The sequence below is a fragment of the Heterocephalus glaber genome, unplaced genomic scaffold (genome assembly GCF_053883595.1).
Source record: "Heterocephalus glaber isolate CG9 unplaced genomic scaffold, H.glaber_assembly_v1.0 deba00001442, whole genome shotgun sequence".
Taxonomy (NCBI): domain Eukaryota; kingdom Metazoa; phylum Chordata; class Mammalia; order Rodentia; family Bathyergidae; genus Heterocephalus; species Heterocephalus glaber.
Genome location: NW_028258296.1, coordinates 13,829,422 through 13,844,030, shown reverse-complemented (window position 1 = coordinate 13,844,030; position 14,609 = coordinate 13,829,422). Strand labels below are relative to the sequence as shown.

The following is a 14,609-nucleotide window of genomic DNA, read 5'->3' as shown; positions in this document are numbered from 1 at the left end:
AGTTTAAACCGAAGCAAAGAAATTCAACAAAAGAGTAAACAGGAGGGGCCAGGGATTTGGCTCAGTGGTTTTGCCACCTGCTGCACAAGCGCAGGGACCCGAGTTCAATCCCCAAGTTCGATCACCAGTACCAAAAAAAAAGGGTAAACAAGAGATGATGTCTTTGAATATTTTTTAAATGAAAGTGAAACATGAGCAATTCATGCTTCCCTGAGCTCTCTTTGACCCTGTATCTTTTCTCAAGGGTCATCCTCATTTAGGCTAACCTGTCTCTTTTGTTTGTTTTGTTTGGTTTTGTTTTGTTTTGAACTTACCTTGATAAAAGCACAGCCAACACCGTTATCTGTAATGGTGAGTCCAAGTGAATCCTCGGATTTATACACATTCACTTCTTTTTTTAGTCCTTTCACATGGGCAAATATGAAATCTTCAAGACCTAGCTGCCCTCCTAGGAGTCTCTGCATGTCAATTTTAGGTGTGTTTAAAGTGCAATACAAGATCTGCAAAAATAAAGAAGTATTTTAGGTCAGTTTCCATTAGGAAAACATCTGATCGTTAATTTATTCAAAAAAAGTTATTAAGTGAAAGACTCCTCGGTTTGTGGCACAAAAGTACACATCACAAACTGTGTTTGTGTGGAAATGCAAATCATAAATGTGCTTGTAGGAAATGCAAATCCAAACTTACACTGAGAGTCCATCTCACTCCATCAAGAATACAAAAAACAATAAATGCTGGTAAGGATAAAGGAACCCTTCTACACAGCTGGTGCAAATGGAAATTAGTTGGGCCACTATGGAAATCAATGTGGAGGTTTCTCAGAAACTAAAACCAAAATGGCCAAATGATCCAGCTTCCACTCCTCGGTGTACACCCAAAGGGTAGAAGGGAGCACACTACAGGCTCACCCGCATGGCTGGGTTACTGTGGCACAATTCACACTCGCCAAGATATGGAGCTCACCATGGTGCCCAACAGAGGACTGGATAAAGAAAATGTGCCTCTATACACCATGGAGTACTGCTCGACCATAAAGAAGAAGGAAACTTGGGGGCCAGGGATTTAGCTCAGTGGTTTCACCGCCTGCTACACAAGCTCAAGGACCTGAGTTCAATCCCCGGTACCAAAAAAAAAAAAGAAGGAAACTTTGTCTTTTGCAGGAAAACAGATGGAACTGGAGATCATGTTAAGTGAAATAAGCCAGGTGCAGAAAGACAAGTACCGTGTTTTCTCTAGTATGTGGAATCTAAAAACACCAAAAGAAGGAAAGAAAAGAAAAGATGGCATGAATGTAGAAAAGAGGCTACTATTACACAAGAGGAAGAGAATAAGGAGAGCGGAAGGAGGGCACAGGGAGGGTAACAGAGTGGGTGGGAACCATGTAGATACGTGGCAGGCATGTATAAATGTGCCATGATGGAATCCAACACACTGTAAAATTAATGCAAAATGGGCACCAATAACGAAGTGTATGCTGTTGGTTGGATAGAATCTGAGGCATATTTTCCTATAGTGATATTAGGTAATAGGCACTGAACGTTTCATATAAGACAGGTTCTGTGTTAAGCAATTTACATCCTCACAGTAACTTTACAAAATACATCGCTATTCCCATGTCACAGAGAGGAAACTGAGCCTCAGCAACATAAGGTAATTCTTCTGAAGTCCCAAAGCCAGGACTTGTCAAAGTCCAGTCTCGCCAGGCATGGTGGCGCACACCTGTGATCCCAGCACTCGAGAGGCTGAGGCAGGAGGATCACTGTGAATTCCAGGCCAACCTGGGCTACATAGAGAGTTCAAAGCCAGCCTAAACTACATAAGACTAAGTAGGAAATGAAGATAAATGTGTTTCATGTTTTGCACACAAATGCAAAATTTGTATAACCACATTACTTCATAGTTGTGATCTCAAAAAAGGAATTTCACTTGATTTTTCTTGCAGTTAATGTAAGAGTATTCTGAATCTCTAAGCTTCTGAAGTGTTAGAGGTGGAGGTGGTCTCATAAAAATCTGGTAGTGATGTTTTATCCACTTGGCCATGTATTAATTTTTCCTTAGGTACTCAATGGTGACTTATTTCTTCAGCTCAGTGATATTACAGCTAAAAATGTTTCATTAGCAAAAAGAGAAGTAGTCTCCACCTAACAAACATTTCTTTCTTTTTGGGGGTGGGTGCCCGGGATCAAACTCAGGACCTTGTGCTTGCAAGGCAGCCACAGCACCACTGAGCTAAATCCCCAGCCCTCGTTTCTTATTATTTTATGTTGAGTTGAATATCTGACTTTAACACTTCTATATATTCAAGGCAAGTTTCTGGAAGGCTCTTCATAATTGCATTATAGGAGAATTTAGTATGTCATAAGTACTTATTTGACATTCATATGTATGTATAACCCATGTTAGTTGATTTCCTTATCAGTCCCATGATGGAGTAACTCAAGGATAAATTTGGAAAAAATGGAAAGAAATTGGATTATTAGCTTCTGTTAAATTGTTACATGAATCTTGCCTAAATTTCTGTTCATTAATTTATAGCTACCTAATTACATAAAGCAAATTTGGAGGAAACAGAAAAAAAGGTCCAAAAGGTCTCATAAACTTCTGAGTGGTTTAACTTTTGTGAACCAGTGTTTACTATGCTGAAATCTAAGATTATATTCCTAAAGGTCTACATGATGTACACACTACAGTGAAAACATAGCAAGCCTATATGCTAAAACTGATAATTTTTTTCTTCAGCCCTGAGGACTGAACCCAGGGCCTTCACAGTGAGCTACTTCCTCAGCCCACCCACCCCACCCCACCCCACCCCTTTTTTTTTTAATTTTGAGAGAGGATCTTACTAAATTGCCAGGCTAGGATCAAACTAGCTATCTGCCTGCCTCAGCCTCCCCAGAGTACTGGGATTGCAGACATGCACCACCGCACCCAGTTTAAATACATTTTTTTACAAAAGAAAAATTTTATTTATCAAAACACTAATTTAATCAGTGGATGATATTGTAAAAGGAAAATGTTTTAGAGCTAAAAGGGACCTGAAAGACTAACAAATACAATTCCTAATTTTGAAAAGGAGGAACTGAGGTCTAAGTGGAATTAAAGCAACCTGTCTGAATTCACAGGGAAGATAACCAAAAAGGTAACTATACAGTAGAGAACTGCATGAACATTTTGAAAAGACTTTGTTTGCCAAATCTCTATTTGACCTCATTTTCCTTCAGAAATATGACTCCTTTACTAAAATTTGCAGTGCTACTCAAAAGTATAGAAAAGGAGAAGGTTAAAAACATGTCGCTAGTCAAAAAAAAAAATGCACTAAATATTTATTGAGTACCAAACCAAAGAAGTAATTTTAATATGGCTATGTCCAAACAGCTTAACAGAGGTTTTTTCACTCTTCTTTATTATCAAGTAATGTTCACCACCAATATTGCCAACCCTCTGGATTAGTCAGCTTTTCATTACCACAATGAAATACCAGAAGCAGCTAATTTATAAAGAGGAAAGGTTATTTAGCTCACAGTTTTGGAGGGTCTGAGTCCACAACCCACTGGCCCCTTCTGTTTAGTCTCTAGTGAAGGCAGCCAGTGGCAGGATGTCATGGTGTGGCCAAACAGGAAGTCAGAGAGAGAATCTGGGATCCCACAATCCCTTGCAAGGGTATCTTAGTTACTTTCCTCCTCCCTGGAACACAACATCCTAGACTCACAACATATAGGAAGAGAGGTTTGCCTTGGCTCATGGTCTGTGAGCTCCAAGACAGGACAGCACAGCAGAGGGGTATGGTGGAGGAGAGCTGCTCAAGTCATGGGGGACAGGAAGCAGAGGGTCAAGGGAGGAGCCAGGAAGGAAGATATGGTACTGTATTCCAGGTCACGCCCACAGAGACTCGACTGTCCCACCAGGCCCCACCTTCCCACAGGAAGTCAGCTACCTGCCCCTACAATCCAGTCACCTTCCTTCCACAAGCCCCACCATGAGCCCATGAGGCTTTGGGAGACATCTAGATACAACTGTAACAAAGGGCAGGCCACCAGTGACCTAAAGACCTCCCAAAGGTTCTACCACCCCCTGACAGTGCCACCCTGTGATCACAAAGGACCCTTGGGGGACACTCATACTATGGCCAAACCACAGTACCTTCGTCATCCCCAAGTCTCACGTCAGCACTGTCCCCCAGCCCTGTCTTTGTGTCTGAATTCTTCACGGTCCTAATTCCCACCAGAACCAGAGCCTTAACACGTCCGCGACCCTCAGGAAGCTCAAAACCAATGGCCTTTTTAGGACCTGTCAAAATGTGTCTCAACTAGAAGAGATTCAGAAAATAAAGCCCAAGGAAAGGCTTGGAGCTCAGGCAAATCTCAGAGACGACAAGGAAAAGGCCTGGGTACAGAATAATGAATAGAGGCTGCCGTGAGGGTAGGCTGTAGTGCCCCGCCTTTTCCTCTTATCATCCTGACCTTCAGTGAGCCTTTAATTTAGCTGTGTTCCTGCATGGGTAAAATATATTCAGCTTTGTAGTCAATGTGGTTTGTTTTGGGGTTTGTTTGGTTTTTTTTGGTACCAGGGATAGAACTCAGAACCTTGCACTTGCAAGGCAGGCAGCGGAACCACTGTGCTAAATCCCCGGCCCTGTGTGGTATTCCCCCGTGTAAAAGCTGTATTAGTCCCAGGGGGTAAAAAATGTTAAGCCAAGAATGGTTTCTACTTCTGACTGTAAAATCAATGGCATAATCAGTCCACGGCGAAAGTAATTATGAATGCCTAGAAGGGAAAGTGACTGTTCAGGGAAAACAGCTTTCCTGATGTCCTTTCTCAAAATATGGCAAGTGAGTAAGAGAAATAACAAACGTAGTTTCCCCCTTGTTTTTCAATGTCTGTCAGTCATGTTCACAGTATATCCCAAATACTAACAGAGAAGCAATTTGGCAGTGAAACAGGAAATAAAAGATCAACACGCGATGACAGTGTCAAAGGACAGAAGGAAATCCCAAGCAAACTGAGCTTCCCGTTGGTTACTCCGCCTCCTCAGCTTCCGCTCTTTCGTTTGCTCTTCGCTCAGAGCCTTCTCCAGCGTGCTGCTCCCTGCAGAAGGTCCCGTCTGGTCTGCACAGGCGGCCATAACCGGGCAGACGGGATCTCCCCGACCCCAGCCCACCTCACCCCAGGAGTGGGCCCGTGGGCAGCTGTGCTGGGAGCCTGCAGAACACAGATGGGCGCTGTGAGCGAGGCAGCAAGGAACCGAAGCTGCAAGACTTCAGATCAGTTCTTCAAGCAAGATTTAAGAACCTACCCCTCACTCATGGTGCATGACTATCAGCCAACTTATCTCTAAGTGTGTGACAAAGACACTAGAAATTCAAACACATCTTCATAGGTAATGTACTTTGGGCTAAAAATAAAATAAAGTGACAGCCACACGTGATGGTGCATGCCTGTCATCCCAGAATTCTACGAGGCTGAGGCAGGAGGATTTCAAGTTCAGGTCCAACCTGGGCAATTTAGCAACTCAGAGAGACCCTATCTCAAAATTTTAAAAAGGACTAGAGATATAGCTCCGTGTAAACGCACTAGATTCAATCCCTAGTACTTAAAAAAAGTGATACACTCACTGCCTTCTAAATGCAGACCGTGCTGATTTATCCACACGTGAACACTCCTGGATGCCTGCTCTTTGCACAGTTCTGGGCAGGACACTAGGTGTGCACAGGTAGATGTCACAGCTCCTGCACACGAGGAACTCCTGGCCAGGGCATGCTCCACAGAGTACAGTAGACAGCATCGAGCTGGCCCTAACATATTAAAGTCATGACTGTTTGTATCAGAGGGAAACTCGAATTCACACCGTGACCTTCCCTGTCTCCACTCAGCCCCCAACCAGGACCTCACTGGCCCACCCAGCCCCTCACCCCACCCTGTCTGCAGCTCCCATGTGACAGCGGCTGGAATGGCCCCCTCGGCCTGCTCTGCGTGCACAGAGTCACCCGGCCTGGGTCCATCCGCTCTATCACATGCATCTGTCGTTCTCTCCCACTGAGTGGGAACAGCTCGGTCACCCCCCATGACACCTAACCCCGTGCTTTGCTCAGTCTATACCTGAACAGCATTTAAAGGACCCGTTTACCTGCCCATCTAACCTGACACACCTGCACACCAGGTCTTCTCAACCTCCTTTTGTGGCTGAGGAAATTCTGACAACACAGCGAGTGCTCCCTGTGAAATGGAAACAGGGCTGGGAGGACGGCGCTTGCTTAGCATGAACCCTGGGTTCCATTCCCATCACCAAATGTGAATAAATAAAAGGGAAAGTGTGAGTGTGTTGGACAAAAGGCACTAAATGCAATATGTAAGTGTTTTTCCTAGACTGGCAGAGTAAATCAGAAGAGCTAGGAAAGTAAATTCATGGCAAGGCATTGTGCAACAGGTAACTTGCATTATGTTTCTCGCTGTAGGGTGAAATCCATGACACATTCTGCAGTATCTAGATTGTGAAACATCTAGATCACCATCACCATCACCTGTTCCCATGAGAGATGGAATGCTTGCTGCTATTCCACTCCTGTAGGCCAGGGTGGTGGCACATGCCTATAATCCCAGCACTTGGGAGTCTGAGGTAGGAGGATTGCCATAAATTCAAGGCCAGCTTGGGCTACACAGTGAGTTCAAGACCAGCCCTGAACTACACAGCAAGACCTTGCCTCAAAAAAGAAAAAAAATTTTTTAAATAATTCACTATGTAGCTTGGGCTAGCCTGGAACTCACAGCAATCCTCCTGCCTCGGCCTTCTGATTGCTGGGATTACAGGTGTACACTACCACATCCAGCTTTGGTGTTGAGTTTTTAAAATCTGGTGTGTAATTACTTTATGTCTGATCTCAGTTTGAACTAGTTGGTCAAACTGCAGTGTCTGTATTTGGCTAGGGGCTACGACACTGTGCAGTCCAAGTGTAGATTCTCTTGCCTTTGCCAATTTTATACTTTGATTTCCCCATTGCTATGTACCGGACCATGTCATTTCCTTGACCAAATATCCCTTACTTTGAACCTGACCCTAAACCAGTCTGGGTATGATGGTGCACACATGGAATCCTAGCACTCAGGAGGCTGAGGCAGGAGGATCACTGCAAGTTCCAGGCCAGCCTGGGCTACATAGTGAGTTCAAGAGCCTAAACTACACAGAGAGACCCTGTCTCCAAACAAACAAACAAACAAAATCTTCCCCATCCAATGAAGGCTAATTTTCTGGTACTATCACTTGGGTAATGCTGTCTCCATCTTCTGCATACTGAGGAGGAGATTGCACACAGCTGGAGTGGGCTCACCACTCCACACTGCTTACACACGTGTACAGGTAGGGATCTACCTTACTGTCTAATTTCTCTGTGAAAACTCCTTCTGCCGGCTGAGGTATAGCTCCATGGTAGAGTCTTTGCCCAGCACGAACGAGATCCTGGGTTCAAATTGCAGCACTGCCAAAAAAAGTGTCTCAAACTTGTCCTTCTTCACCTTAAGCCCCATGGTAGCCCGGGTGGCACTGAGCCCACCCTCGGTTCCATGGAGACTGAACCGTGGTTAGGTCTAAACCACTTCAGAAAGATTCATAATCCAGTCGAGGCCAAGGAAGAAAAAATTTCCACGGGTCCTCCATTCTCGCCCTGCCTCATCCTGTTCCCTTCCCGCCTCCTGCACACAGACACCCGTGTGAGCTGGGGACACTGGCAGGAGCAGGCAGCACTTCCGGGCTGATCTCCTCTAAAGACAGCAGCTGCTGCTCTGCTGTCGTCCGTCGTCCCCGCCCCAGACCTCTGATAGCCCCCACACACACACACACACACACCCGCCCAGGAGGCAAGCAACCCCACCCTCTCTCAGCCTCAGCCTTGGGGTAACTCGTGTCCTGGTGAGGTCAGAGCAGGCACGGCCCAGCTCTGGCCAACACGACCTGGGAAGAGCACACCCAGGAAGCCTTGGGAAAGACTTTTTCCCTCCTAAGGAGAAGGATCTTGTCTTCTGCAGATGTTGCCTTCTCCACCAAGCGCCACCACCTTCCTGCCCCCTGGGGAAGACACCAAAGCCTAGAACAGCAAACCAAAGAAATGGAGTAAGCCACATCCTTGATGGCTGGCACCATCTTTTCTACAAGATCTTTTTTGTTTGGTTGGTTGGTTTTTTGAGACAAGGTCTCACTATGTAGTTCATGGTGGTCTTGAACTCACTGTGTAGCCCAAGCTGGCCTCGACCTCATGGTGAGTCTCCTGCCTCAGCCTCCTGAGTTCTGGGATTACAGGTGTACGCCACCATGCCAGGGAGCTTCTTAAATTGCATGACTTCTGCAGAAGACAGTAGATTTTGCTCCCTTTGTAATATCATAGCCAGGATAAATTTCATTTTCCCCTGTAAGTTATATTATCCACCAACTTTTTTGTTGACAGATAACTCACACAAGGTCTTCTTTCTTGTCGTGTATATTTTAATTGCTTACTTTCTTCATGATTTTATTACACAGTTGTCCTGGTTACTTTTCTAATTGCTGAGACCACATATCCAACATCCAACTTTAATGGAGGAAAGGTTTATTTAGCTCAGTTTGTAGAGGTTTCAGTCCATAATCAGCTGGCTCCCAGGCAGAGTGGCACATGGCTGAGGGGCATCGCAGAGGAGAAACAGGTCATTGTACGAAGAAGACAGCAAAAGCAAACAAGGGCAAAACAACCCCCTTCTGTCCCTTATATTGTATCCAGGCTACCGGGATTGGGCGGTGCCAAACCAATCAGTGGACTGATTTAGTAATCACACACCCTTAAAACCAGCAGCACACACCCTAGATCCAGCCACTCTGAAAAAGCCCCACCTGGGACCGCATGAGGCTTGGGGGTGGGGGCATCTAAACCCAGACACACAATGGCTGACGGTGCATCTCTGAAACTCCTACAGCAAGGGTGCCAGCAGTCTGAACAGAGCCACAAACACAAATTAATTCTGCTTTTCCTCTCTAATGACACCATCGTGCTTTGACAAATATGCTTTTTGGGTTGTGCAAAATAATTATCCATAGTACATCCAAAGATATCCACGTCCATGAATACAGCATGTTAACAGATCTCTCCAAAAACACATCACAATCATTTTTAAAGCTCCAGGAGGTTCATTTCCAACTTTCTCTTGTTTAATGTTGTCCTTTAGCAAAGCTGACATGGCCAAAGATTCTATGTTCCAAAGATATCTGGGAAAAAATGACAGGCTTGTGCTGATGGAATTTCACCACCTGTGGATGTGACTTTGAATGCAAGCAGCTGGACCAGTCCCGTCGTGTGCTCCCCTGAAGAGCGGTCCTCGTAAATGTTTTACATGACCAGTTTGCTACAGTCCAGTCTTCCCACGAACTGACTTGTATGCTTCATCTCAAATCAGCATTACAGAAATATCAGCCAATCATTATGGAAAATAAAAAAGGAACTGCATCATAATAAACCGGATAATTAACTGAAGCTTACTTTCATGAGGAATTATGACACATTTTACAGATAAGAAAACACTTAGACTGGTATTTCCCTTGTTTGTGACTAAGGTTTTATCTGGACTATTCTTATTATCTACATTTCAAGAGAAATAAAATACATTATTTTACCTCCATCTAGCTAACTGCCCTTAAAATAACAGGAATTAAAACAACCTGAAAGTAGAACAATTTTTTGGAAGGAAAAGATTACTCACTTAACCTGAATACTTGAACAAAAAGGTTGAGCCAGTGCCAGGTATTAGGGACAAAATTACATTACCCAAAACTCTTCCAGCTCTCGGGAGGCTAAGGCAGGAGGATTGCCTTAAGTTCGAGGCCAGCCTGGGGTACATAGTGAGACCCTGTCTCAAAGAAAGAAAAGAAGGAAGGAAGGAAGGAGGAAAGGAGGAAAGGAGGAAAGGAGGAAAGGAGGAAAGAAGGAATGAAAGAAAGAAAGAAAGAAAGAAAGAACGAAAGAAAGAAAGAAAGAAAGAAAGAAAAGAGAGAGAGAAAGAAAGATATACATACAGTATAAAACTACTTTCAGGATGCCAGGGATTTAGCTCAGTGCTTTCGCTGCCTCCTGCACAAGCGGAAGGACCTGAGTTTGATCCCCGGTACCAAAAAAAAACCAAAAAACAGAAAAACTACTTTCAGGCTCAGTGTATTAAGTGTTTATGCAATGTAAGTGACTTCTGTGCTCAGACTTGGGTCCAACGACACTCATTTTGTACATGCAAGTATTCCAAAATCCAAACAAGCAAAACCTAGAAACCCAAACATTTCTGGTTCTGAGCATTTCAGATAAGATATATTCAACCTCCATTTGTGTTTGTTGGTTTGTTTAGATGTTTGTTTTGGTTTTGGTTTGCTTGTTTATTTTGGTGCTGGAGATCAAACCCAGGTCTTGCATGTGCTAAGCACATACTCTTCCGCTAAGCTGCATCTCCAGCCATTTCATTTTGAGGCATGGTCTTGCTAAGTTGTCCAGGCTGGGCTCCAACTTGTGATCCTCCTGTTTCAGCCTCCTAGAGTGCTGGGGTGACAGGCCAGCTGCTTCCTATTTTCTTGTACCTTAGAAGATAATGATTTACAGAGAGAAAATGGTTTGTGTAGCGTCACATAAAGAAGTATTTGGTGCGCTATAAGTGTTGTCCAATTACAAATTTTTTTTTTTTGGTACTGGGGATCGAACTCCGGTCTTTCCACTTGCGAGGCAGGCAGCGGAACCACTGAGCTAAATCCCTGGCCCCTACAAACTCTTTTTACTGGGCATTGTGGTGTATTCATATGATCCCGGGACTCAGGAAGCTGAGACAGGGGATCAGTTCGAGTCTGAGGCCAGCCTGGGCTAACACAGCGAGACCATCTCAAACAAAACAAAACAAATTCTACAAGCTCTTTTCCCTGCAGTGCTTCTCTCACACCTAGTACTGGTGTACTAGGTACTGTTAAGGCACTGGTCACTTCTAGCACTCACTCAGCTAATCCTCATGAGCCAGGCATGTGGGCAACCATCGCTAAGCCTTGTGCAGACCAGAAAATCAGCTCAGACCCAGGAAGTAATTTGTCTCAGGTCACACAGCCAGTTCTGGACAGACTCATAACAAGGAGTCAGACTTCAGGGTTCTGGTTTCCCCTGCAGGGCAGGGCCTGACATGTGCTATGCATGCACTCTACCTCTGAGCTACATCCCAGGCCTGGGGAGCTTTTCCTAACCCATGATGCTGTAGCTGGGATGTAAACGTGGATTCAGCTTTGAACCGGAAGCTCCCAGAGGGCAGATGATAAAGTCTTATGCTGTGTACAGACCAAATGCAGTGTTCATTTAATGAATCACCCACTTCCTGAAAAGAGTAAGACAGCTTGCTAAAGTGAGCCATTTGTAAATGAACTCTAAAATTCAAAAATATTAGATGGTTGATCAAATAGCAAAATAGCAAAGATAGCCAGGCATGGTGGCACATGCCTGTAATTCCAGCATTTGAGAGGCTGAGGCAGGAGTATTACTGCAAGTTTGAGGCTAGCCTGGGCTACACAGTGAGTTCAGAGTCAGCCTCCTGAACTACATAGTGAGACCCTGTCTCAAAAAACAAAACAAGCAAAACAAACTGCATTCTTGTTTAACTTGAATAAATAATTTTTAAAATATTTCTTCCAGTGTAAAAATTTTTTAGGCTGGGGATGTAGCTCAGTGGCACCATGCCTGCCTGCTAACCACAAGGTCCTGAGTTCGATTCCCTGTACCAAAAAAATTTGTATTATAAACGGTCATTTTAAACCTCGTGCTTATTATCCTCCCAGTATAATACATGGGCTCACTTTCTAAGATTTACTCTAAACTATATATCATTTCATGCATACAGTGCCTCCGCCTTAACCTTGTCAGTAGCTCCTATCATCCAGAAACGGGTGTCACAGCTTGGCAAAGACAGAAAACTGGCCATGAGACACATATGTGGAAACCCAATACTGTGTGCTTTATTTAGAGTCCATGAGGGTATTGAACAAAGCCCTCCCTCGAACTGGGCAGAACTTTCTATAAATGACTCACTTCTAAATTAGCTGCCCTCGGTCAGCAGTGCTAAGCCTTAAATAAAAGGTGAATCACTCTTTGTACTCTTTCTTCTCTGGTACAACTTCTTTTTTCTCAGTGTTTTTAATAACTAAAATTGTATGGCAAAAGAATTCTATCCCAACAAGACACAGGCAAGTTTATATTTTTAATCTACCCAATGATTTCCCAGAATAATCAAAAGAACATTTTTCTCTAATGAAATCTAAACAAGGCAACTATGTATCTAAGAAAATCAAAATCACCAAGCAATTCTTGAGACACACACAAAAAAAGGTTAAAGGAATACAGACAGGATTTTGTCTTGCCTTTGTGGTCACAACCCAGACACTAAACCAACAAGTGAGATAAATCAAATGTCTAGAGCTATATATATCACCCTTTCCCGCAATATTCTTGCAGGCAGAGAGATATGTGAACTTATCCTGGTCTAATAATGCTACAAGGTTACACGCCAATTTTAAAGGCATCATAAATCACTGCTATTCCTCTTCGTCAGGTGCTGTCTCAAATTTTCCAGCTTTCTGAACCACTTGTCTTCTTTAAAGCTTCCTTCTATGATATTAAAGATGGCACAAAACCTAAACAGCCAAGGACAGTGTGGAACAGGAACTATCTGACACCCTGGAACAGCACAGTGGTTTATAAAACATAACAAATATTATAAACTGTAATTATTAGCAAAGAGATACGTGAATTAAGCTTTCTCGTTAACCAAACAAATACACAAATGCAATTTGTTTTTTTTTTAAGACAGGGTCTCGCTGTGTGGCTCAGGCTGGCCTTGAACTCACATTGATCCTCCTGCCTCAGCCTCCCGAGTGCTGGGATTTCAGGTATACACCAACGCACCCATCCACAATTTGTACAAGATGCCCATTCAATCACAGAAGGATTCTTAAAGCTTTCACATTTTTTTGGCATAGGATTTGTGTTCCTATTAGCCCAGGATGCTGATTTACAAACCTTTCCGTGAAATGTCTAAAGCGCGTGTAGTATTTTAACGTTACCTACATGGGGGGTGACAAAGAATTCAAGGGAAGCGGTGGAGCCTGAACTGCACAGGGATACCTTATCTCAAAACACAAAAACAAAAGGCAGTTAGAGAGCATAAGAAAACACACCCAGCCTAGAGCTGATCAGTGGAAATACACAGTGAGCCCTCCCCTCAGGCTGACGCCCGCCCTCTGCTTGCCAACATCAGGGCCACTCGGCCCAGAGGCTCCTGGCACTGGGGCAGAGAAGAGAGCAGAGGCCCGAGCAGGGTCAGGAGGCTCCCGGAAAAGCTGGCAGGTGACCTGGAGGTTCCGTCCTCAGCTCCAGGAATGTGTCGCTCAGTCAGAGCAGGACCAGGCGTCCCTGTCCCCTGCCTCCAGGGCGGGTAATGGCAAGCAGTACCACTTCCTGCTTCTGTTCTGATGGCCACCCGCAGCCTGCCTAAGCCTCCTGCATACCTACTCTGAGAGCTTTCCTTCCCGCCTGCAGAGGCTCACACACTGCGTGTGCAAAGAGCCAAGTGTGTAGCACGCTTTCTCACCTCCGGTGTTTCTTCCCGCTCCTTTTCTGGCAGGCAGTAAGCCAATGATTGGGATAGTGATGAAGACAGTTGGTGTCCCAGAGTAATGCTCAGCGCTATGCCTTTCATTGCCTGAAGTGTCCGGGTTTGGAATAGAAATATCTGATCACCTGTTTACACTGCATTTCCTGATTCAAAGAAGCATACCCTCATTTTAGGGTGCTGAGTGGGATAAAAGGAAGTCAGGATTCAATGTTGAGGAATGGCAGAGGTTCAGTTCCTCCTCCATGCTCGGTTCCTGAAATAACCTTCCCCACGTGCCCTGATTCTGGGCTTGGTGGGAGAAAATCCCAGTGCCCAGGACTGGTACATGATTACCAAGATCCTAGGAAACTGAAAATGTGGGGAGAGGTGTAAGTCAGCTCTACATGTGCAATGGGAGAAGGAAGCAGAGTATCAGAGTTGTACGCTGAGACAAATTCTGCCATAGGTACTCTGCGTGCCTAGAAATCCCATGTGAAAGAGGACGGGTATTGTTAAAGCTATTTTTGGTTTAGGGAAATAAGGACAGATGAATGCAAAGACAAATCTGGCATATTTAATATTTCTGAAACTTCACTGAGTCTCACTTGGGTGCCTCAAGCAGTTGATTAGGTTTGCACTGAAGTGTACTGAGGAAGCCCTCAGCAGAAGAGTCCAAACTGGTTACTACAACACAGAAATCCACTCTCAGAGTTTAAGTCTGAGGACCAGGTATAGAGATGTGCTTTTAAATTTGCCTTCCTTATTCTCTGGGTATAGGCAAAGAGTAGAAGAATGAAAATTGCACAGGTCTAGAATAGAACAAGCAAAAATTGCAAACATCAGGATCGTTCCACATCTTTTCTTTTCTTGACTGACGCTGTTTCATTTCATTCTCACAATGATGCCAACGGCAGGTGTTACCTGTGAGGAATGTTTGGCCACGAGGTAGCATCTCCAACATCAAGCCCACACATGCTACCCTCCCTAGGACACAC

The 14,609-nt window shown here is 44.4% G+C and overlaps 1 protein-coding gene across 2 annotated transcripts in view; it reads right to left on the bottom strand.

Moving 5' to 3' along the window:
* Window positions 1-14,609, bottom strand: part of Gipc2 (GIPC PDZ domain containing family member 2) — a 438,776-nt gene that overhangs the window by 412,941 nt on the left and 11,226 nt on the right. For both annotated transcript variants that reach the window (XM_004841397.3, XM_087212959.1), the window contains exon 2: window positions 315-500. In XM_004841397.3, coding sequence (XP_004841454.1) covers window positions 315-500 — 186 coding nt within the window. The remainder of the gene's footprint in view (window positions 1-314; window positions 501-14,609) is intronic.